This window comes from Kogia breviceps, chromosome 3 (genome assembly GCF_026419965.1).
Source record: "Kogia breviceps isolate mKogBre1 chromosome 3, mKogBre1 haplotype 1, whole genome shotgun sequence".
Taxonomy (NCBI): Eukaryota; Metazoa; Chordata; class Mammalia; order Artiodactyla; family Physeteridae; genus Kogia; species Kogia breviceps.
In genome coordinates this window covers 85335360-85359044 of record NC_081312.1, presented here as the reverse complement: position 1 = coordinate 85359044, position 23685 = coordinate 85335360, and the positions used below count along the sequence as shown (strand labels likewise).

At 40.4% G+C, this 23685-nt stretch overlaps 2 protein-coding genes across 5 annotated transcripts in view; one reads left to right on the top strand and one right to left on the bottom strand.

Annotated features, from left to right (window-relative positions):
- Positions 1–1061: 1061 nt before the first annotated feature.
- Positions 1062–23464, top strand: NDUFAF1 (NADH:ubiquinone oxidoreductase complex assembly factor 1). 3 transcript variants are annotated; one of them, XM_067029012.1, is made up of 6 exons: positions 1062–1211; positions 5469–6121; positions 9761–9946; positions 17059–17147; positions 17653–17755; positions 18260–18495. In XM_067029012.1, exons 2-6 carry the CDS (start codon positions 5546–5548, stop codon positions 18407–18409), a joined length of 1104 nt encoding a protein of 367 aa, XP_066885113.1. In that variant the 5' UTR covers positions 1062–1211; positions 5469–5545; the 3' UTR covers positions 18410–18495. The 3 variants fall into 3 exon arrangements, with proteins under 3 accessions (XP_066885113.1, XP_066885112.1, XP_058914056.1); XM_067029011.1 differs by having other exon boundaries at positions 1067–1211; positions 17681–17755; XM_059058073.2 differs by lacking the exon at positions 17059–17147 and having other exon boundaries at positions 1071–1211; positions 17681–17755; positions 18260–23464.
- Positions 20502–23685, bottom strand: part of NUSAP1 (nucleolar and spindle associated protein 1) — a 33716-nt gene continuing 30532 nt past the window's right edge. The window contains exons 10-11 of one of the 2 annotated variants that reach the window (XM_059058064.2): positions 22510–22618; positions 20502–21442 (exon numbers count right to left, since the gene is read on the bottom strand). In XM_059058064.2, coding sequence (XP_058914047.1) covers positions 21346–21442; positions 22510–22618 — 206 coding nt within the window. In that variant the 3' untranslated portion in view covers positions 20502–21345. The remainder of the gene's footprint in view (positions 21443–22509; positions 22619–23685) is intronic. The other variant, XM_059058065.2, reaches the window with a different exon arrangement.

The window sequence follows — 23685 nt, the reverse complement described above, 5'->3', positions numbered from 1 at the left end:
ATCACATTTGATATGCTAGTGGTATATCTCACAACTGAAACTGCTATCAAGAAATTGGAAATATATGCTGGTGTTTAGGGGAAGAGATTATCTGATTGTCTGCAGATAACTCATATCTGAAACTAGAAAAGAGGAAGGCCATAGGCTGCTGGGCTTTGGAGACAACCCGCATTTAAGGTTGTGGGAGGAGAAAGAAGAGTCAGTAAAGTAGGCAGCTAGAAAAGGTTCAAGGAGGTAGGAGAACCAGGCAAATGTAGAGTCTAGTGAAGTCAAAGCAGAATTTAAAGAAGGAAGAGGTGATGGTGTGGAAAAGGGTGATGGAGGAAACGTGGAAAAGGCAATTGTATTTGGCGAGGTCTTGGAACCCTGGAGAACGGTGTTAAGTGCCAGCGGTTACAATTTATTCAAATTCATGCTGAGCACTTAATTCCTGCTAGCATTATGCTAGGTGCTGGGGACAGGAAGAAGAGCACCTTCTGGACCCAAGAAGCTCACAGCGTGGCGGAGGAAGTGAGGAGTGAATCAGTAATTAAGTTACAATGTTGAAAGTGCTCAAACAGAGGTGTGCACAAGGTACAATCGAAACCCTGCGGAGTGGGCGACCCCACGGGGCTGGATTGGGGAAGGGTGTGTAGGACGGTTTGCTGTCCAAGTTTGTGGTGAGTCTCCAAAGATTCCGCAGGGGCAATTCCAGCAGAACCAGCCCTCTGAGGCCGTGTACAGCTCTTAGGCGGCTATGGGGGGATGGAGCACGAGTGGACCCTGGCTCCTTGTGGGCGAAGGATGTTAGCAATATCTGGGTCCTACTTGAAAGATACGGGATGCAGTTTGCACCCTGAAGGCGGGATGCAGAAAGGAGAGGCGAACAGCTTCTCTAAATTCTCCCCACTTTCTCACACAGGGCAGAAGAGATCGGGGGAGTGGGGGTGGGGGAACTTTGGGGAAGCTAGTCAACCAAAAACCTCAGTTGGCCGGGGTCCGGGAGCCTCATTACTCCTCCCCGGCCTTTGCACCCGGCCGGAACTTGTGTCATCAGGCCTGGTTTCCCGCCGGCCTAGAAAAGCAGACGGCCCTACAGAGAAGGGGAGATCTCGGTCGGGAAAAGTCGGGCTCGGGCGGAAGTCAGTCTGAGGTGTCGGCCGGGGAAGCCAGTGAACGGCAGCCGGGAATTGAAGCGTCCGAGGCTTGTGAGGGCCAGACGACTCTAGCAGGTGAGGGGTGAGGGGGCTGTGGCACGGTCCCGACCGCTTCCCGACTAAACACCGGGGCTCTAGGGTTGGTTTTGCCACTTACTAGTTGTATGACTGGGGGTAATTTAATTTGCCCAGTAAGTGGAATAATAATAGTACGTTTCTCACGGTTGTTGTGAGGAGTTAACGAAAATACACCCAGGACAGTTTCTGGCACATAGTAAGCTCTGGATGTACATTCTTCACTAATACTGCTCTCTCTTAGCTGCGTGGGTTACGTTGCCCTGAAAACTCACCAACTTCCGCCCGGGATCATCCAGTTAATGATTTTGACTTTATGTTTATTGGTAAAAGTATGAAACAAAACACTTATATTTAAAGTTATATTATTAGAGAAGTGATAGCACTACTGAGGGGTTGGAAAATAGGGTGAATAATATTACTTATGATCCCATCATCCTACACACGACTTTAAGACTTTTTCTTTTTTACCCCCAAATCTTTTTGTCCGTACGTTTTGTTTTGTTTTTTTCTTTTTTTCCGGTACGCGGGCCTCTCACTGTTGTGGCCTCTCCCGTTGCGGAGCACAGGCTCCGGACGCGCAGGCCTAGCGGCCATGGCTCACGGGCCCAGCCGCTCCGCGGCATGTGGGATTCCCCCCGCCAGACCGGGGCACGAACCCGTGTCCCCTGCATTGGCAGACGGACCCTCAACTAGCGCGCCACCAGGGAAGCCCCCTGTCCGTACGTTTTTATACTTGTAATGTTAGTGTATATGCATTTTGATTCCTCCTTATTTGCCACTCAGTAGTGTAGCCTAAGCATGGTGTTAACGAAAATCGTGTTTATGATTGTACAAATTCCATTTTATAGGTTTATCATTTATTTTCCAAATTCCTGCATATGTAGAGGCAAAATCATCTAAAGAAGTCACTGAGGGAAATTTAGATATTATCTATGATTCCAGGACGTGAGATCAACTGTTGTTATTTTTCCTGGTTCCCTTCTATTTTTTAGTCCATGTGAAAACACTGTTTACACGGTTTTCATTTATTTTAGAAAACATTGTGTATCAGTTATGTTTAAGCCTTAGTCCAAATTAAAGTCAAACTAGTTAGGTAGACAGAAAAATAAGCAAGATTCTAATAGTTTGTAAGGGCTGTGAGATATATGCATAGGTTCTCATAAGAATATGGAGGAAGAGCAATGTCAGTGCCCTCCAATCAGAGGCCACCAGGAACATGCTTGTAGTTTAAGTTAGGCTTATTACTCCTGTAGTGAGAAAGAACACATGCCATGGGGAACCATGGGGCATCTCAGTAAGAGGGTGTTAGAAGGGATTTATTGTTGGACTTAGGTTTGTGTTAGGTGATTTGGGGGAAAGTATTGAGGAGGTGGAGGTAATTCTATAATTAGGGGAGAATCTCATCTATCTAGAGTGAGGCTAATGCTATGACTGGTCAGGGTATGGCAGGCACTCACATTAGCCAGGATAGTAGAATGTTTGGTCACTTTTGTGGGTTTTGAGCAATGTTTTTTTGTGTGTGTGTTCAGACATGATTATAGTTAGTATAATTAATAGAGCTGAGGGTATTTATTGCCCATGGAAGTGAGGAGAAGTTAGGCCAGGGAGTTGGGCACATTTTGGGGGGCCTTGTGTACCATTTTAGGAGTTTGAATTTCTGGAGGAAATTGCTGAATAAGGGGAGTGCCATCATATTTAGAAAAATCCCCTTTGTTGCCAGGCAAAGGTTGGATTGGGGGAGGAGGGGGAGATCAGAGTCAGAGAGATGAGTTAGGACCTTACTAAATCCTAAAGGGTGTTCTCAGCGCCAACTCCAAGGGCAACACCTGGGGGCTCGTTAGAAATAAAGAATCTCAAGCCCCATCCTACACCTACTAAATCAGAATCTGCATTTTTACAAAATTCCCAGATGATTCATAGCCACTTTAACATTTGAGAAGCCCTTTGTTAGGGGAATTACAGTAGTTCTGGTAAGAAACAATAAAACCCTGAACCAAGACAGTGGTGGTGGTGGTGGAGAAATGTGGAGATATTATTTGTTCAACAAATATTAAAAGCCTCCTGCATGTCTGGCACCATCCTGGTTGCTGGAAGTACCACAATGAAGATAGTCTCTCCCCTCAAGACACTTCCAGTCTGGCGGGGGAGACTGACAAGGGAACTGTCAAACTGTAGCAGGGAAAGTGTAAGCCCAGGATGCAACACATCAAAATGTCTCGGTGGAGTTGAGTAATTAAGGGTTCTTGGAGGAGGTAATGGATGCCTAAGCTGAGTCCCAAAGGATAAATCAGCAGAAATCGGTAGAGGGCATTTCTGGCCTAGGAGCGGTAATCTGCCAAGGCATGAAACCCAGAGAGGGGGTACTGGATGGCACTTGTTAGACCACAGGTGTTCTCTGTGATTAGAGCAGAGTAGGGTGTGATTAGAGGGGAGATTGGAGAGATGAGCAGAGGCCAGATCTGGAGGGGTCTTACAGACCCCGTGGAGAAAGTCAAGTTTTATTCTGAAGACCATGAGAGCCTCTGAAGAGTTTTAATCAGAGAAAATAATCAGTTTTGTGTATTAGGCCCTCTAGATGCTGAGTGGTGGGATAAGGTGGAGGTCTGGTTGCAAGCCTGGAGTGCAGTGATTTAAGAGAGATAAGGTGGTAAGCCACCTGATGTGGGGAGTGAGGGAGGAGGGGCAGTCTGGAAAGATGACCAGTCCTGTGTTGTAGATAGAGTGGTCTGGGTGCCATTTTGATGTAGACTCTCAGGCAACTGAGCTGAATTGTGGGATTTGGGGCATTTTGAAGATTTTTTTTTTTTTTTTTTAAAGTTTTCAGCATTCCATCTAGTTTCTCACTCAGTACTGTGTTCTAACTAGTGGGTGATTTTTTTTTGTTTTTGATCTTTCTCTCTCCTGGTGTCTGGTGAGAGAAAGACAAAGGAGAAAGATGAAGAAGTCAGTATTCCATATTTTATTTCATTTTCGGGGTAGCTGGAATAAGTAGGAGAGGGGACTCTTTAGCCTTCCTGGTTCTTGCAGCACTTCCTGCCAGCAGTCATTGAATGTTACTGCAAGAGCAAAGTTGTTATTTCAGTAGAGCTATGGAAGTTATATTACTAATGGTTAACATAGGGAGAGGCAGCAGTAACTAATGGAAGGATTTAAGGCCAGGGTTCTAGTGCTAGCTTCCATACTGATTAGCATTGTAATCTTAGGCAAGTTACTTCACCTGTTGGTGTCTAGTTCCTTGTGAAAGGAGATAACTACCTGACTTGTCTTACAGGAGGCTTATGTGGATTAAATGAGATAATATTTGTCAGGGTGACTTGAAAATACTAAGAATGGCATTTAAATGTAATGGTATTATTGCTACTATTGTTTAGGTTCTGTCTTTGAGGAGATCAGATAGTGGCTGATAGTCAAAGCCTTGTTACTCAAAGTGTGGGCCTTACACTAGGAGCTTCTTAGACATGAAGAATCTTGGGGATCTTGTCAGACTTACTGGATCAGAGAAACCTTTTATAGCCATTACTCCATCTGATCTATAGAAGAATCCCTTAATGTAGGTAGGGGAGGGCTTTACCTGAAGGTAAACAGTTCTAGGTGTGAAGTCCAGGCCTTCTGACTCCACATACAATGCGAACTGTAGTCTCTTCTTTTTTTTTTTTTGCGGTACGTGGGCCTCTCACTGTTGTGTCCTCTCCCGTTGCGGAGCACAGGCTCAGCGGCCATGGCTCACGGGCCCAGCCACTCCGCGGCACGTGGGATCTTCCCGGACCGGGGCATGAACCCATATCCCCTGCATCGGCAGGCGGACTCTCAACCAGTGCGCCACCAGGGAAGCCCATGTAGTCTGTTCTTTTTATAGATGAAGTGCTAAAAATGTTGGTTAGCCTAGATCCTGGAGTGAATTATTGACAGTTGAATATTTTATTTTAGGAACCAATTATTTCTGTAAAAATCCAGCATAAAAATTTGCTTTAAAATAGACAACCTTTTGAAGCACATACTTGAATTATTTTGGGGTTGATCATTAACTCCATGAAGTGGCCTGTGTTTCTGTTCATCTTGGCATTTTTTCTCAAGGCAGTGGGATGTATTACGTACAGTGTAAACATTCTTCTGCTCATAGTAGGCCCTGGGTAAATGTTCATAGAATTAGAAAATAAGTTCATGAATTTCATAGTACATGATCCATGTTGAATTTGAAATTATGATGCATTCATTGGCTATACTGGTAACTCTTCACTGTCTCTTTTATTATAGGTGGAATTGGGCTATTTGCTGAAGCTTCTTTCCCTAGTAGGCCAGGGAAAAATTTACATTTTGACTTTCTTTTAATCATGGCTTTGTTTCATAAATTGCTGAATGGCACTTATATTCTCAGAAAATGCCCGAAGCCAAGTGTTGCCTCTTGTCCATTTTGGGGTACTCGTTTTGCAGATTATTGTTCTAGCAGTCTTGAGAAACCAGTGGCTGCTCCTGGCAAAGCCTCTTCTCAGAGGAAGACTGAAGGGAATTTGGAAGGACATCACCAGAGAGAAGTTGCTCTGGATATAACTTCTCCTGAGGACAAGCCTGAAGTTAGTTTTGATAAAGCAATTAAAGAAGAAATAAAGGACCATTTTAGGCGTTTGAAGGATGATATTGTGAATCATTGGATAGGGCCTGAAGGCTGCCCTCTGCATGAGGTCTTGATGGAACAAGCCAAGGTTGTCTGGCAGTTCCGTGGCAGAGAAGATTTGGATAAGTGGTTAGTGACTTCTGATAAGACGATTGGTGGCAGAAGTGAAGTGTTCCTGAAAATGGGCAAGAGTAACCAAAGTGCACTGCTGTATGGAACTCTGAGCTCTGAGGCACCCCAGGACGGGGAGAGTGGCCGAAGTGGATACTGTGCAATGATATCCAAGATTCCAAGGGTACGTGAGACCCAGGAGCTGCAGTTTTCTAGTGAACTGAGGTGAACTTCATTGTAGCATGAACTATAGCAGACACCTTTTTTTTCTGTAAATGAAAACAGCTGGCATCTCATCTTGTGTATGGGGTTAAATAACTACTGGGCACAAGTGTAAAGTTTCATAAGCACAAGGGGGAAGTGGTTCCTGAAGAGAGGTGACATGTTTCTGGGCCTCACTTGGGGCCAGGGTGGGGCATACTTATGTTTGAGGAGCCCTGAGAGGTTAGATATTTAAACGATGATCCGGGGAGATTTACATCTCCTCTAACGTAGGCCGTAGGCCCTCTAATGGCTAGGGGTTCCTTAGAGTGGAAGTAGGGTCAGCCAGGGTTTTTGTTTTTAAAGTAAACTTTTAAATTTTAGAATATTTTTGGTATTATAGAAAAATTGCCAAGATGGTACTGAGAGTTCCTGTATGTCCCTCACCCATCTTCTCCAGTTGTTACCATCTTACATCACTTGATACATTTGCCACAACTGAGAAACCAACATTGTTGCATTACTGTTAACTAATTCCAGACTCTATTTGGATTTCACCAGTTTTTCCATAATATCTTTTATTCTGTTTCAGTATACCAGCCAGGATACATTACATTACATCCAGTTGTCATGTCTCCTTAGTCTGTTACTTAGTCTTTCCTTATTTCTCAGTCTTTCCTTATTTTTCATGAGGATTTGAGAAATACTGGTCAGGTATTTTGCAGAATGATCCTCAATTTGGGATTTTCCGAATTTATTTTTCTCCTGGTTAGACTTGGGTTTTCTGGGTTTTTAGGAAGAACAGCACAGAGTTGAAGTACCCTTCTCATCGTATTAGGGTACATGCTAGTAGCATGACTTATCACTGATGTGTTAATCTTGATCACCTGGTCAAGGTAGTATTTGCCAGATTACTCCATTGTTAATTTACTTTTTTTTTTCTCTATATTCTGTTCTTTGGAAACAAGTCACTAAGTGTACCCTGCATTCAAGGCATGGGGTAGGGTATTGGATTAAGTTCTATCTCCTGGAAGGGGTAGTATTTACATAAATTATTTGGGATTTTTCAGAAAGGAAGATTTGTTTCTTCCACATTTATTTATTTATTCAGTCATTTAGTATGGACTCACACTTTGGGTTATAATCCAATACTATGTTATTTATTTTGTTGCTCAGATTGTTCCAGCTTTGGCCACTGGGAGCTCTTTCAGGTTGGCCGTGTCCCTTTGATATGCCCCCATCCTTTTGTGTTTCTGAGCACTTTTTGGCACTATGAGGTGCTGTAAGCGCATCTTGTACTTCCTCTGTTCCAACCCTAGAATTAGCCATTTCTCAAAGGAGCCCTGGTTCTTTGGTTTTTGTTTTTTGAAGATGGAGTTGGAAACCAAGATCTGGATGCTGAGTATGCTTGTTGCTTCTGGATTGACACTATTTCTAGGACCTCTCAGTGGACACAGCTAGGAAATATATGTGTGCATACCAACTCATGGAAACACACATCTGTAACTATTTCTATATCTATATTAAGCTAAGTATGAGTTCATACTGATGCTTTGACTCTAATCCAGTACCACATGATTGATTCTAGCTTCCTCCTTCTTGTTTATTGATAACTTCTGTAACGGTGTGAAACCTGTCTCCTGCCATTTACTGTACATTTACTTATTAATTCAACCCAAGAGTACATGTAAAGCAGTTTTAGGGCTTCCCTCGTGGCACAGCGGTTAAGAATCTGCCTGCCAATGTAGGGGACATGGGTTCGAGCCCTGGTTCAGGAAGATGCCACATGCCACAGAGCAGCTAAGCCTGTGCACCACAACTACTGAGCCTGCGCTCTAGAGCCCATGAGCCACAACTACTGAGCCCGCATGCCGCAACTACTAAAGCCCGCACACCTAGAGCCCGTGCTCCGCAACAGGAGAAGCCACTGCAGTGAGAAGCCTGTGCACCGCAATGAAGAGTAGCCCCTGCTTGCTGCAACTAGAGAAAGCCTGCGCACAGCGACAAAGACCCAACACAGCTGGAAATTAAATAAATAAATAAAGCTGTTTCAGAATTTCTAACCCATAACCCTGTGAGAAACAACTTTACCAACTACAGTACAATGTTTATGTATAGTTTCTTTTGTCTTTAGCCTTTTGGTTTCCAGTCAGAACATCATTTTCCAAGGCTACTTAGGTCAGCTCCTTTGTCTCGCCACCAGCCTGTTGCTTTTTGCAATGCTGATCAGGTGTTTCAGGGCTGCTCTGGACAGGCTCCCGTGCCTGGCCGTGGCCACAGCCCATGGGTGTTTGCTTGGTTGTGGTGCCCCCTTTTTTTAAAAAAAATATTATTCATTCATGCATGCATGCATGCTGTGCCAGGTCTTAGTTGCAGCAAGCGGGATCTTTGTTGCAGCATGTGGGATCTTTCGTTGCAGTATGTGAACTCTTAGTTGCTGCATGCGGGATCTAGTTCCCTGACCAGGAATCGAACCTGGGCCCCCTGCACTGGGATTGCGGAGTCTTACCCACTGGACCACCGGGGAAGTCCCTTGGTTATGGTGTTTTAAGGAGAAAGGCAAATGATAGGAATAGTATTAGGCTACCTCTCTCCAGATAATGATGAAAAAGAAAGGTACATGTTCTTTCAGAGGTAATAAACTATGCATACAAGATTTTTTTTTCAGGCCCTGAAAATCCACAGAATGGATTTGGTCAGTCCACAGTAGAAAATAATTCTATGAGGTACTGTGGAATAATGAAAGTAGTCGATGACATTTATTAAGTGTACCCTGCCAGTCCTTGTGCTAATTACTTTATATACATTATCCCTTTTATTCCCCACATCAATCCTGTAAGGTATAACCATCCCAGTTTTACAGATGAGGAAACAGGCTTGGGGAGATTTAGTAGCTTGTCTAAAATTACATGACTAGTAAGTAATAGTTCATATCTGAGCACTGGTATTCTTGAAATCCGATTAGCTCTGAGATTGCTGTAAAGAAACACCTTTGGAAATTAACACTATGTTCTACTTTCAGAGACAATTTAGGTAGTTGTTAAGAACATAGATTTTGGAGTTAAACAGCCCTGGACCTACCACTAACTGGTTGAGTGCTCAGTTTCTTCATCTATAAAATGGAGTACAATGATAGTACCTATCTCATAGGGCTGTTGTGAGGATTAAAATTATGCATGCAGAGTGATTATATTTTCAATGGATGGTAGGTGTTGTCAAAAAAATGCCAGTTTTAAAACTTGAGGTCTTTCATAGTTTTCTGATTTATGGGAAGGCAGTTGTCATAAAATGGCCCAGTCAGAAGCCATTGCTCCCTAGGCCCTGGGAAAGAAAGTACATACAGTAATTCATTTCCATTCAGTGACACAAATGATTGTCTACCCCGTGTAAACACTGTCCTGGGCCAATCAGGGCTTGAACATTACCTTAGAAACATTTAACTAGGTCAGTATTTTGTACTAAAATAAGAATCACCAGATTTATCTGCCTCCTTACTGTGGTAGGAAGCAGAAAAAAGCAGAAAAATGGCTTGTTGATCCTTTTGATGCTGTAAAAGGTGATGACTCACATTTTGCTAATAGTGGAAAATGAGGTTAAATTAACTTTCCTTTCTATACCTTAGGGCCCTTTTGAGAGGAAGAGGTTTTATGATTGGTCCCAGTTCAACACTCTGTATCTTCGTGTCCGTGGAGATGGTCGGCCTTGGATGGTGAATATCAGGGAGGACACGGATATAATCCAGAGGAAGGATCAGATGTACAGTTACTTCATGTTCACCCGTGGGGGGCCCTACTGGCAGGAGGTCAAGGTAACAGCATAAGTCTTTACTGTGTATGAAAATGAGGTTCTTATGAGATAATGGTTACATTGTAGGGTTTTTTTTCTTATTAATTCCTCTTGGACAGTGTGGGAAGGGAAAGAAGGAAGAGGACCTAAGGGCAAGATTTACATAATTGACTTTTTCTTTTTTTATTTTTTGGCTGCGTTGGGTCTTCGTTACTGCGCATGGGCTTTCTCTAGTTGTGGCGAGCAGGGGCTACTCTTTGTTGCCATGTGCAGGCTTCTCACTGCAGTGCCTTCTCTTGTTGTGGAGCATGGGCTCTAGGTGCACGGGCTTCAGTAGTTGCAGCACGCGGGCCCTAGAGCACAGGCTCAGTAGTTGTGGTGCATGGGCTTAGTTGCTCTGCAGCATGTGGAATCTTCCCGGACCAGGGATCAAACTGTGTCCCCTGCATTGGCAGGCGGATTCTTAACCACTATGCCACCAGGGAAGTCCTACTTTTTCTTTTATTAATATAAATGTTAGCTTACTGACCAGTAAATATTTTTGATAAGGATGTGGCCAGGTCCATGCTGAGTCATGGGTCCATCTCTGCCCTGTGCACAATTATCAGTACTATAGGTATTTCTTTTTAAGTTCTGGCTATATCATCTCTTCCAGGCAACTGTACTAAGCTAGTGTCCCTAGCTGAGCAGAAAGGCTCCCTTAAGAGGAATAAATACTTCATACTTTACAGTTACCAACATTTTTGTTTTTGTTTATTTCTTGGTAATATAAGGCAATCTTATTTTGTAGGGAGAAAAAACTTTTAGAAGGTAAAAATGTTAATCAGGAGGAAAATAGTGGAAATTCAGGGAGTGAGGGCAAAATCAGGTACCCATGCCTTTCTTCTGCCTTCTGAAGGTTTTGTTTTTTTTTTTCTTTTTATTATTATTTTTTTATTTTTATTTTTTTTAACATCTTTATTTGAGTATAACTGTTTTACAATAGTGTGTTAGTTTCTCTTTTACAACAAAGTGAATCAGTTATACATATACATATGTTCCCATAACTCTTCCCTCTTTTGTCACCCTCCCTCCCACCCTCCCTATCCCACCCCTCTAGGTGGTCACTAAGTACAGAGGTGAACTCCCTGTGCTATGCTGTAGCTTCCCACTAGCTATCTAATTTACATTTGGTAGTGTGTATATGTCCCTGCCACTCTCTCACATCGTCACAGCTTACCCTTCCCCCTCCCCATATCCTCAAGTCCATGCTCTAGTAGGTCTGTGTTTTATTCCCATCCTACCACTAATCTCTTCATGACATTTTTTTTTTTTTTTTAGATTCCATATATATGTGTTAGCATACGGTATTTGTTTTTGTCCTTCTGACTTACTTCACTCTGTATGACAGATTCCAGGTCTATCCACCTCATTACAAATAACTCAGTTTCATTTCTTTTTATGGCTGAGTAATATTCCATTGTATATATGTGCCACATCTTCCTTATCCATTCATCTGTTGATGGACACTTAGGTTGCTTCCATGTCCTGGCTATCGTAAATAGAGCTGCAATAAACATTTTGGTACATGACTCTTTTTGAATTATGGTTTTCTCAGGGTATATGCCCAGTAGTGGGATTGCTGGGTCATATGGTAGTTCTATTTGTAGGTTTTTAAGGAACCTCCATACTGTTCTCCATAGTGGCTGTATCATTTTACATTCCCACCAGCAGTGCAAGAGTGTTCCCTTTTCTCCACACCCTCTCCAGCATTTATTGTTTCTAGAGTTTTTGATGATGGCCAATCTGACCGGTGTGAGATGATATCTCATTGTAGTTTTGATTTGCATTTCTCTAATGATTAATGATGTTGAGCATTCTTTCATGTGTTTGTGGGCTATCTGTATATCTTCTTTGGAGAAATGTCTATTTAGTTCTTCTGCCCATTTTTGGATTGGGCTGTTTGTTTTTTTGTTATTGAGCTGCATGAGTTGCTTATAAATTTTGGATATTAATCCTTTGTCAGTTGCTTCATTTGCAAATATTTTCTCCCATTCTGAGGGTTGTCTTTTGGTCTTGTTTATGGTATCCTTTGCTGTGCAAAAGCTTTTAAGTTTCATTAGATCCCATTTGTTTATTTTTGTTTTTATTTCCATTTCTCTAGGAGATGGGTCAAAAAGGATCTTGCTGTGATTGATGTCATAGAGTGTTCTGCCTATGTTTTCTTCTAAGAGTTTGATAGTGTCTGGCCTTACATTTAGGTCTTTAACCCATTTTGAGTTTATTTTTGTGTATGGTGTTAGGGAGTGTTCTAATTTCATACTTCTACAGGTAGCTGTCCAGTTTTCCCAGCACCACTTATTGAAGAGGCTGTCTTTTCTCCAATGTATATCCTTGCCTCCTTTCTCAAAGATAAGGTGACCATATGTGTGTGGGTTTATCTCTGGGCTTTCTATCCTGTTCCATTGATCTATATTTCTGTTTTTGTGCCAGTACCATACTGTCTTGATTACTGTGGCCTTGTAGTATAGTCTGAAGTCAGGGAGCCTGATTCCTCCAGCTCCATTTTTCGTTCTCAAGATTGCTTTGGCTATTCGGGGTCTTTTGTGTTTCCATACAAATTGTGAAATTCTTTTTTCTAGTTCTGTAAAAAATGCCAGTGGCAATTTGATAGGGATTGCATTGAATCTGTATATTGCTTTGGGTAATACAGTCATTTTCACTATGTTGATTCTTCCAATCCAGGAACATGGTATATTTCTCCACCTATTTGTATCATCTTTAATTTCTTTCATCAGTGTCTTATAGTTTTCTGCATACAAGTCTTTTGTCTCCTTAGGTAGGTTTATTCCTAGATATTTTATTCTTTTTGTTGCAATGGTAAATGGGAGTGTTTTCTTAATTTCATTCTCAGATTTTTCATCATTAGTGTATAAGAATGCCAGAGATTTCTGTGCATTAACTTTGTATCCTGCTACTTTACCAAATTCATTGATTAGTTCTAGTAGTTTTCTGGTAGCATCCTTAGTATTCTCTATGTATAGTATCATGTCATCTGCAAACAGTGACAGCTTTACTTCTTCTTTTCCTATTTGGATTCCTTTTATTTCTTTATTTTCTCTAATTGCTGTGGCTAGAACTTCCAAAACTAGGTTGAATAAGAGTGGTGAGAGTGGGCAACCTTGTCTTGTTCCTGATCTTAGTGGACTTCTGAAGGTTTTTAATCCATAAATTCAAAAGAAAGTCCCCATTTTGCTCATACTTAAACCAAAGGGTTCATCCTGGATCCCTTTCTCCTCCACACCGCATCTAGTCTTTTAACCAATTTGCTCACCTATCTTTCCAAAATACACCTAGAATCTGACCATTTCTAGCCATCTCTTCCACTCTCACCCTAGTCCAGGCCTTTGGACTACTGCAGGAGCTTCTTTATTGATTTCCTTCTTTGCCTTCTTGCCTCCTAAAGTCCACTCTGCACACAGCAGCCAGAGTGATCTTTCTAAACCATAGTTCAGATTATATCACTCACATGCTTAAAACCCTCCAGTGGTCTCCCCTTATTAGAATACAGTCCAAACTCTTTAACATGGCCTATGGGGCCTACAGTAGCAGACCCCTGTCTTCATCTTCAGTTTGTCCTCCTCCCCCCTCCCTCCTCCATACTGGCCCCTTTTGTGTGTGTCAAACTCAACAAACTACTTCTGTCTCAGAGCCTTTGTATTTCATGATGTATCTGTGGGCGTGCTTTACTCCCATGTCTTCACCTGCTTCTTCTTTCCTATTTACCTCTCAGCTCCAAGGCACCTCAGAGAGGCCTTTCCTGATCCTTCTAGCTAGAGTTGCACCTTCTCACCCAGTAACAACATCCTGTTTAATTTTTTCACAGAACTTATCACTAAGTAAAATTATCTTTTTCATTCACTTGTCTATTTGTTTATTGTCACTCTCTACCAGGCTCCTCTGGAACATAAATTCTGTAAGTTCTGAGAGCAGGGACTTTGTCTGTATCCTTCATAGCTGTTTCCCCTGCACCTAGAACAGTGCAGTGCCTAGCATATAATAGATACATATTTATACACTAATACAGATGTATAACCAAAAAATTATTATGTATGTAAGACTTGTATATAAATAATACTTATAACAAATTACTGAACAAAACAAGTATCTCATTATAGAAAATTTAGAAAATGCAGAAAAGGAAAAAAATCTTGTGGTACCACTACCCAGAGGTAAAATACTATTTTTATTTTAGTATGCACCTTCAGACTTTTCTATTTACACTTTTTAAAATTTTTACAAGAATTGTATTGTGCCAGTGCTATTTTATAACATACATTGTTCACTGAACTGAATTTTATATACAACTTTCTGTTGAAATATATTTCTACATCATTTTTGATATCTGCATGATATTATGTAAATAGACACAATTTACTTAATCCATCCTCTATTGTACATTTAGATTGTTTTCAGAGTTTTTCACTCTTATACCAAACTCTGAGGTAAATATACTTAAATATTTTCTTAGATGTATTCCTGGAAATAAAATTCCTAGAATAAATGATATGTACATTTTTAAGGCCTCTGATGCACATTGCCAAATTATTTTCCAGTATAATCATTGACTACTTATTACTTTCTTTCCTGAAAATACATGTAGTTCTAATCTTTGGCTGGAAATAATAGTTGTTTGCAACACCTTTCCTTAAATTATTATTATTATTACTTTAAAATTTTATTTTTGGCTGCATTGGGTCTTAGTTGCTGCACGCAGTCTTTCTCTAGTTGCGGTGCGTGGGCTTCTCATTGCGGTAGCTTCTCTTGCTGTGGAGAGTGGGCTCTAGGCACGTGGGCTTCAGTAATTGTGGCGTGAGGGCTCAGTAGTTGTGGAGAGTGGGCTCTAGTGCGCTGGCTCAGTAGTTGTGGCACACAGGCTTGGCTGCTCCATGGCATGTGGGATCTTACCCGGACCAAGGATTGTACCTGCGTCCCCTGCATTGGCAGGCGGATTCGTAACCACTGTGCCACCAGGGAAGTCCCAAGGAAGAGATTTTTAAAAATTAAATGTTATTAATTGCTGTCCATGTCTTCATGAATAATTCTCCTTTAGTAAATAGAAGTGAGATGCTCAAATATTTACTCTGATAGTAGAAAGAAAACAAAGGAAAATGATGGAAAAATTATGCATGCTAGTTTTCTGTCATTTGTAGAGAGAAAACAACTGTTGATCCTTTTCTTTTTACGCAAGCTGTACAATTTAATGCTTCTTATTAGCTTCATTTTTTTTCCAGGCTAAAAAATTCCCTTGGTGTGGACAGTGGTCTTAGCAAATTACATGACAAAAAGATAAAAGGCCAGTGGGATGGGTGACACACGCTCCTTGAATGGTGAGCAGGTAGTATTGATTCCGTTTCCGAAATATATTTTGAATAATGAGGTAGATGAAATGCCCAACCAGGATGCAAAAATGAGGAACTGACGGGGCTGGGGGTGCAGGGTCCCTTCCAGGTTTGTGTAACAGAAATGAAGGGAGCCCATGAACTGAGGATGTGACTGCACTTGGATTTGCTGTGTGAGGAACATGATCTTATGCAGTGGTGCTTTATTAAATGAGCTTTGAATTGAGTTTCCTTTTATGTCAGCAAGTGTTTTTGGTGATAATCTGAACAGTACATTTTATTTTTTTAACTCATTTTTATTTTTTGGCTCAAAAATCAAAATAATATAAAAAGATGTACAAAAAAGTCTCACTCCCACTCAGTTCTCTCTCCACCCTTTTTGCCCTAACCCTCTATAGGTAACCACATTTATTAGTTTCTTCCATATTTAGTTTTTTTAAGCAAATATAGCAAGTATATATACACATACACTTATTTTCTCCTTTTTTACTCAAAAAATATAGCATACTTTATGCGTCTTCTGTGCCAGTTTATATTTTTTAAATTTAGATCCTGGAGAGCTTCCATATCACTACATGGAATTATTCTTCATTCTTTGTTATTTTGTTTGGTATTTTCTGTTATATGGATATCTCATAGCTGATTGAACTAGTCCTTATTGATAGATACTTGGGTTGTTCCCAATTGCTATAGTAAATTTTTTATTAGTTTTTTTTTAGGCATTTAAAAGATTTGTTTTTAGGGGAAATTCACTGGTGGTCCAGTGGTTAGGACTTGGGGCTTTCACTGCCAGCGCCCAGGTTCAGTCCCTGGTTGGGGAACTAACATCCTGCAAGCCACGCAGTGTGGCCAAGAAAAAAGTTGTATTTAATAACATAAATTATATTTATACTATAGATTTTGTTTATCTCTTACTTTTTTTACTAATAATATATTATGGAGGTCTTCCCACAGCATCAATGTATAGATCGACTTCATTTTTAAAAATAGCTGCATAGTATTCAGTTGTATGGTTGCACTATAATTTATTGAACTATTCCCCTATCTTTTCTTTTTTTTTTTAATTAGAAAAAGCTGTATCTTTATGTGTTTGTCAGAGTTTATCTGTAATATAAACTCCTAAAAGTGAAACTGGAAGGTCAAGTTACAGCATTTCAAATTTTGCTAAATATTGCTGTGTTCGTTTCCTATTGTTACATAAAAAATTACCACAAACTTCGCACAGTTCTGTAAGTCATAGTTTCGGACACCCTGTGGCCAGGTTCAGTGCTCGGGGCTTTCTGAGGCTGAAATCAAGGTGTCAGTTGGGCTGTACTTCTTTTATTTTTTTTATTTTTTATTTTTTTGCGGTACGCGGGCCTCTCACTGTTGTGGCCTCTCCCATTGTGGAGCACAGGCTCCAGACGCGCAGGCTCTGCGGCATGTGGGATCTTCCCGGACCCGGGGCACGAACCTATGTCCCCTGCATTGGCAGGCAGACTCTCAACCACTGTGCCACTAGGGAAGCCCTTTGTACTTCTTTTCAGAGGCTCTGGGGAAGAATCCACTGCCAAGCTCACTCTGGTTATTGGTTCCTGTGATTGTAATGATGTCTTGGTTTCTTTACTGGTTGTCAGCTGGGAGTCACTCTCAGCTCCTCGAAGCTGTCCACATTCCTTACCATTTAGCTCCCTCCATCTTCAAAGCCAGCAGTGGAGAATCCCCCTGACCTCCCCCTTTGAATCCTTCTCATTCTTCTGACCTCTTTCACCAGGCACTTTTATGGGCTCAAGTGATTAAGTCAGACCTACAGAGGATAATCTTCCCTATATTAAGGTCAACTGATTTGGGACCAGACTTCGGGTGAGTCCCTTCACAGCAGCACTGAGATTTATGTTTGAATCCCTGGAAGGTGTGTGTGCACTAGGTGGAAATCTTGGGGGTCATCTTAGAATCCTGCTTACCACAATTGCTAGCTGCTGCTCTCTAAGAGTTGAACTAATTTGCACTCCTACCAGCAGTATACAGATGTGCCTATTTCTCCCATCCCCATTTTTCTACTGCGTTGTTTAATCTTTTTCTTAGTTATTTGTAAAAGTTTTGTGTTTAGGATACTAGTTTTTGCCATCAGAAAGTTATAATTGTTCTCTGTCATTTTTTCCTTTGGGACTCCTGGCTTTGAAAGGTTTTCACCTGTTTTCTTCTAGTACTTAGGGTTATTTCATTAAAAAAAAATTTTTTTTCTGTGATCCAAATGACTAGCCACTTGTTATAACTTCACATATTAGGCAATTTTAAAATTCACTTTAAACCGTTATTATTTTATCATTGCAGTTCTAAACAGATGCCTCTGTTGCTTGCATTTCAGCTCTGAAGTCAATGGTTTCTTCTTTCAGATTCCTTTCTCCAAATTTTTCTTCTCTAATCGAGGAAGAATCCAGGATGCCCAGTACCAGCTTCTGCTTGACAAGGTAACATTTTCCTGTATTTTCACTCAGAACTATATTATCTTTAGTGAAACAGAACTCCTGTGAGGATGAGTTCAGTCCAGTTTTGAAGGCTGGCAAATGAAAGATGAAAATTCCTATTTAAGTATATTCCTATTATACCTAGACAGATGCTGACTCAGAGCTATCCTGTGAGCCAAACCCCCATCCTGGAGGAATTTCAGTATGGTCCTCCTTTCAGCGTGCCTACATTTTACTTTAGCTTTAAAATAAGAGTATTAGAGTTCAGGAGAGCTTCAAGGAACCTTCATTAGACATCCATGTTGTACTTACTAGTCTTAACTGGCACTACTTTGAAGAGAGAAATAGAATGTGGAAAGAAAAGCAGTCCTGTACTTCCTCTTATAATTGGCTACGGCACATGAGAACTATGGTATACTTGCTAAGGGCTGATAGTACAGAATTTTAAAACTCCAGGAACAACATCAGCATATGAGATTTTGATCAATTTCTCTATTTTAAATTTAGATCTCTTCTATCGGATTCACCCTGGCTGATAAAGTGGATGGTCCATTCTTCCTAGAAATAGATTTTATTGGAGTATTTACTGATCCAGCCCACACAGAAGAATTTGCCTATGAAAATTCTCCAGAGCTTAATCCAAGACTTTTTAAATAGCGATCATGTAGTATTTCTATATTACTAAACTAAGGATAGTAGAATCCACGATGACACAAAAATAAAGTACTTCTTTAATGGCATCCAAACAATGGCTGGTATGTATTCCCCAAAACATAGCTAAATGCTGCTGCTAAGAGAGACCAGGATATAAGCTGTACCTTAACTTAAAGAATCAAGTACTGATGCAGAGGTACTATGTAAATAACTGTTTTTGGTTAGAATGATTCCTATTAGCAACAGTTCCTATATAAGTAGGTGGTTTCCAAAGCAGGGAGTCTCTGAGGTGACTGTTTATGGCCCTCTACCATTCTGTTCCTTATAGGTTTCTTCTGTCTTCTAATCTATCAGGATAGGAGACCGTTGAAGAATATTAAGGTGCTGTAGTAGTCACTGGGAAAAGATACCTGTTTTAGACTGCCCAAGCTGCTATAACAAATTACTATATACTAGGTGGCTTAAACAAAACACATGTTATTTCTCACAGTTCTGGAGGCTGGGAAGTCCAGGATACCTGGTATCTGGTGAGTGCTTCTTGGCTTGTAGACAGCTGCCTTCTTACTGTATCCTCCAATGGAGAGAACAAGTTCTAGTCTCTTTCTCTTCATATAATAGCACTAACCCCATCATGAGGGTGCCACCTGCCTGACCTAATAACCTCCCAGAGGCCTCCAAGTATACCTCAAAGTACCAAGTCACATTTGGAATTAGGATTTCAGTATATGAATTGGGCGGGGGGGCGGCGGGGGGAACGGACACAAGCATGCAGTCCATAACACCTGCATAGCTGGGTCTCCAAAGATGCATGATCCTTACCAGTTCTTACTTTATAGACTAATGTCCCCAAGGCTTCCCCAGTCGTTTTTAGTATTAGAGATTGCATATACCAAAAATAAGACCCGGATTAACACAGTTTAAACTGATCAATTCTTGTTATCTTAGAGGAAGAAGTAGGAAACTATATGATATAGCTAGAGTACCCTACGAGAGCCAAGTTTAAAATAAGAGAATACACAAAGGCTGATAGCTTTCCCATCATCTTGGCCTAAAATACCTATTTTGTATGTTTTCATGTAATTATGTTTTTTAGCTTTATTCAGGTATAATTTACATAACATAAAGTTCATGTTTTAAGTATACAATTCAGTGATTTTTTAGTTTATTTACAGAATTGTTCAGTCTTTTTTTTTTTTTGGCCGTGCCTCATGGCTTGCTGGATCTTAATTCCCTGACTGGGGATTGAACCCAGGGCCACGGCAGTGAAAGCGCCAAATCTTAACCACTGGACTGCCAAGGAAGGCCCAGAATTCTGCAGTCTGTCTTTACATAAACTAATTCTAGAAAATTTCTGTCAGCCTAGAAAGAAACCTCAGTGCCTCTTTGCAGTTACTCTTCATTCCCACTCTCAGCCCCACAATTACTAATCTACTTTTGCTATAGGTTTATCTTCTCTGGATATTTCATATAAATAGAATCATATATGATCTTTTGTGTCTTGCTTTTTTTCACTTAGCATAATGTTTTTGAGGTTCATCCATGTTGTAGCGTGTTTATCAGTATTTCATTTTTTTAGTGCATATTTCTTAAATCCATCCATTGATGGACAGCTGGATTTTTCTGCACTTTTTGGCTACTGTGAATAATACTGCTGTAAATATTTGCAGGCAAGTTTTGGTGTGAACATATGTTTTCATTTCTTAGGAGAATTGCTGGGTCATATGGGGGATGTACATTTAAAATTTTAAAGAAACTACCAAACTGTTTTCTAAAGTGGTTATATCATTTCACCTTCCCAGTAGCAGTGTATTTGACACAGATTTCTTGATTGACCTGATCTCTCCCTCTTGATAGCAAAATCTGAGTTTATTAAGCACCCAGGAGTATGCCACGTTCTATGGGCCCATATATGTATAACGATAAGTATAATAGAATCTGACAGGTGCTGTGAAAATACAAAAGGACATAGTCATTTCTTCTAGGAGTGGGGAGTGGAAGGTCAAGAAAGGATACACAGAGTACAAGTCAACTCTTGTTAGTCTTGGCTGGTCAACTAAATTTTAGAAACCAATTACATTTACAAAGAACGAATCTACCACCGTGAGAAAAAATTTTATTTATGAAAATTTTAAGCAGTATAAAACTCGGAAGCTCCATTCGGGTTCAACAGACATAGATATGATACTAAGCAACTCTAGTCTTTTCCATAAATTGAGTAAGATGTATAAGTTTGACAGAGTATATAGTAATCCTTAAAGCAGCAATCCTCAAATTTCAATATGACCCTGTATATTTCTAAATAAGCAAGGCTAGAATGAGCTATAGAGTTTTGTTTTTAAGAATATATTGAGGGGGAAAAAAAAAGAGATATGTAATTGACAATTAAATGAAGTGATCCGAAAAAGGTACATAGAAGCTCAAATGAAACATTTCACATAGATAAAATATTGATGCCTTATAAACCCATATGGCCCACGGTTTTGTTAAGACTACTAGGCTCTCTAGAGGATGAAGAGGTGGCCTTTCACAGCTTACCCTATTCATAACTTGTTATTGTTCAATTTCTACTAAAGTCTGTAGTGTAATTAGCTACCATCAGGTAAGTGCTTTTGCCTAGAAGAGGACTGAAGTTCTTTTATTAGAGCCAGCAGACGGAACTTGACCTTAAAAAAAATCTAGGTCAAGAATCTATAGGATGGGTCTTTTTAGAAAACTGAGTTAGTTGTACAGGGGCTTAGGTAAAAACTATTTCAAAAGAATTTGAGAGCTTTAAAGGTAGTAATGTCTTTTCAGGGGTAAAACGTGAAGAAGCCACAGACACTACATATATATGAACGAAGTTAAGAGCAGAAAAATGTCTTTTGGCTAAAGTGAGAGGACAGTACAAAAATATTTACAAAAGAGGGTTCAGAGAAAAGGAATATTTACGGGATATTAAATTATGAACGTTCAGCCATAATGAGGCCCCTTCGAACTCCCAGAACCTTTGCTTTCTTCTCCTTTCGTTCTTGCTCATGTTTCTTCCGTTGCTCCTCCCTAAGGAGGGATTGGTATACGTTAGGCTCCAGTGAAGCTCCAAACAGAACACTTTAAAGCACCTGTTGTTAGACTAATGTCCAAACTTAAAACGACATCCAGCACACTTGTGTAAAACACACTCTTTACAGGACACTGCGCTCTGTCCAGTGGTCTGTGTGATGGAAGCCACACCTGTAAGTCACTGCTGTGTTAAAAGGCTAGAACTTTCTTTTTGTTTGTTTGTTTTTATGTTAAGGCAGCATTCTAAAATCAAGCATGGAATTGGAATCAGAAGACACCTTGGAGATCAAATCCAACCCCTGTAGTTTTTTTTAGTTTGTTTTAAATGAGAAACCTCTACCTGTGGAAGTCAAAGGTCAAGCTCAAAAACATTTTCTAATGAAAGTGCTAAAATTGGAATCAGGGTCTCAGACTTAAACCACTATGATTTTGGGGGGAAGGAATTAAGAGAAAAAAAGGCCCAGAATCATGATAATGATTTTCATAGCAAATAATAAGGTCTTGGTGGTAGCTGGCAAGTCAAATGGTAGTTAACCCGGTATCAGGGTGTCACACAGGGAATCGGCCAAACCAGGACCAGCTGCAGCCCAGGACAGACTCTGGCATTAACTTGATTTTCATGCAGAAAGAAGCCTCTAAGGATCTTCCTGAGGTTTCCCCGTGTAGAGCCCTGAAGCCTAGAAAGCCTGGTTTCCCTGAGAGTGTGAAATTTATGTGCATACTTAGGTGCCCTGGGCACCTGGATTGGTATCTAGAGGGACATCCAGGTGCATTGTTTGGTCAGATAGGTCATGTAAGAGCAGTGCTGTGAATCCGGGTCCTCTTCTAAATCACCTGCAGAGCTTTGGAAACAATGCACATACGTGGGTCCCATCTCAAACCTGAATTAGAACCCACTGTGGTATTGCCTAGGCACATGTACTTTTAGAAAGTTCTGTATATGATTCCACTTCTTCTCTCTTCGTAAACACCACTATTACTGTGACTGTATCCCTCAGAAACTCTGCTTTTATATAGTCTTTCAAAATTAAAAGAATTATAGAACTGGATAATTATGTACTTACCTGGTCTGGCGATGAGGTTGTTTATAACTTTTCTTGTGTAAGCTAACTCTGTTGACATGTTCATTCAGAGAACTGTTTTCTTTAGATTGTCCCCATGGTTTCAGTTTTCCTAGTTTAAGGACAGAGACAGAGACAGATTTAAGAAGATTCTTGGGACTTCCCTAGTGGCGCAGTGGTTAAGAATCCGCCTGCCAATGCAGGGGACATGGGTCAAGCCCTGGCCTGGGAAGATCCCGCATGCTGCGGAGCAACTAAGCCTGTGCGCCACAACTACTGAAGCCTGCGCTCCTAAAGCCCATGCTCCGCAACAAGAGAAGCCACCACAACGAGAAGCCCACGCACTGCAACAAAGAGTAGCCCCTGCTCGCCACAACTAGAGAAAGCCCGCACACAGCAATGAAGACCCAATGCAGCCATAAATAACTAAATGAAAAGATTCCTGTATTTATATTCCTAATTTTCTCTTCATCTGTGGCTACCTGCTTGCTGTCAACATTCATACTTTGTTTTTAAAGACATTTGGCAGTATGATTCTATTAATTTCAATTTAATATTCCACAAATAGACGCTACATTTTTTTCCTCCAAAAATAAGTGTCTTCTACTTTTTAATCCTTGGAAAGCCAGAAAAAAATGTTAAAAAAAGAACACAAAAAAAACCTTAATACTGAATCCCATTACATAGCACACTAAAAGAAGCCATAACTAAGTAGTTTATCCCAAAGTTGCATAGGAATGTTTAATATTAAAGTAGTATTTCATCTGTGCAGTTTATTATTATTGTTACCTCTTAAAATGTATTTGGAATGGAACAAGTGGGAATATTTTGTTGGCTTTAGAACTGTGACCAAATTTCCAGATGTTTATATATTACTTTATTTGTATAGTTTGACCAACTTCTGAGTACCAAAGGTTATCATTTGCAGTGTTTCCCATTTTATAAAAAGTACTTTCACACCTGCTGTATCATTTGATCCTTTCAGTAACCACTGAAGTAATACTTATTTTTCCCTTCCATAAAGGAATTAAGTGACTTGTCTAAGATATAAAATAACAAGCACAGATGAAGCTCTCAACCAGGTTTTTTACCATCAGTAAAAGTTAGTGGTGATCAGTCATTCCCATAACAAATACTTTTTGAGTACCTGGTACGTACCAGGGACTATTCTAGGTGCTA

Coding starts and splice junctions, on each gene's coding strand:
- NDUFAF1 (XM_067029012.1), top strand. CDS start 5,546: ATGGCTTTGTTTCATAAATTGCTGAATGGCACTTATATTCTCAGAAAA. Junction 6,122..9,760: donor TGATATCCAAGATTCCAAGG/GTACGTGAGACC, acceptor TCTATACCTTAG/GGCCCTTTTGAGAGGAAGAG. Junction 17,148..17,652: donor GATTTGGGACCAGACTTCGG/GTGAGTCCCTTC, acceptor CTTGCATTTCAG/CTCTGAAGTCAATGGTTTCT.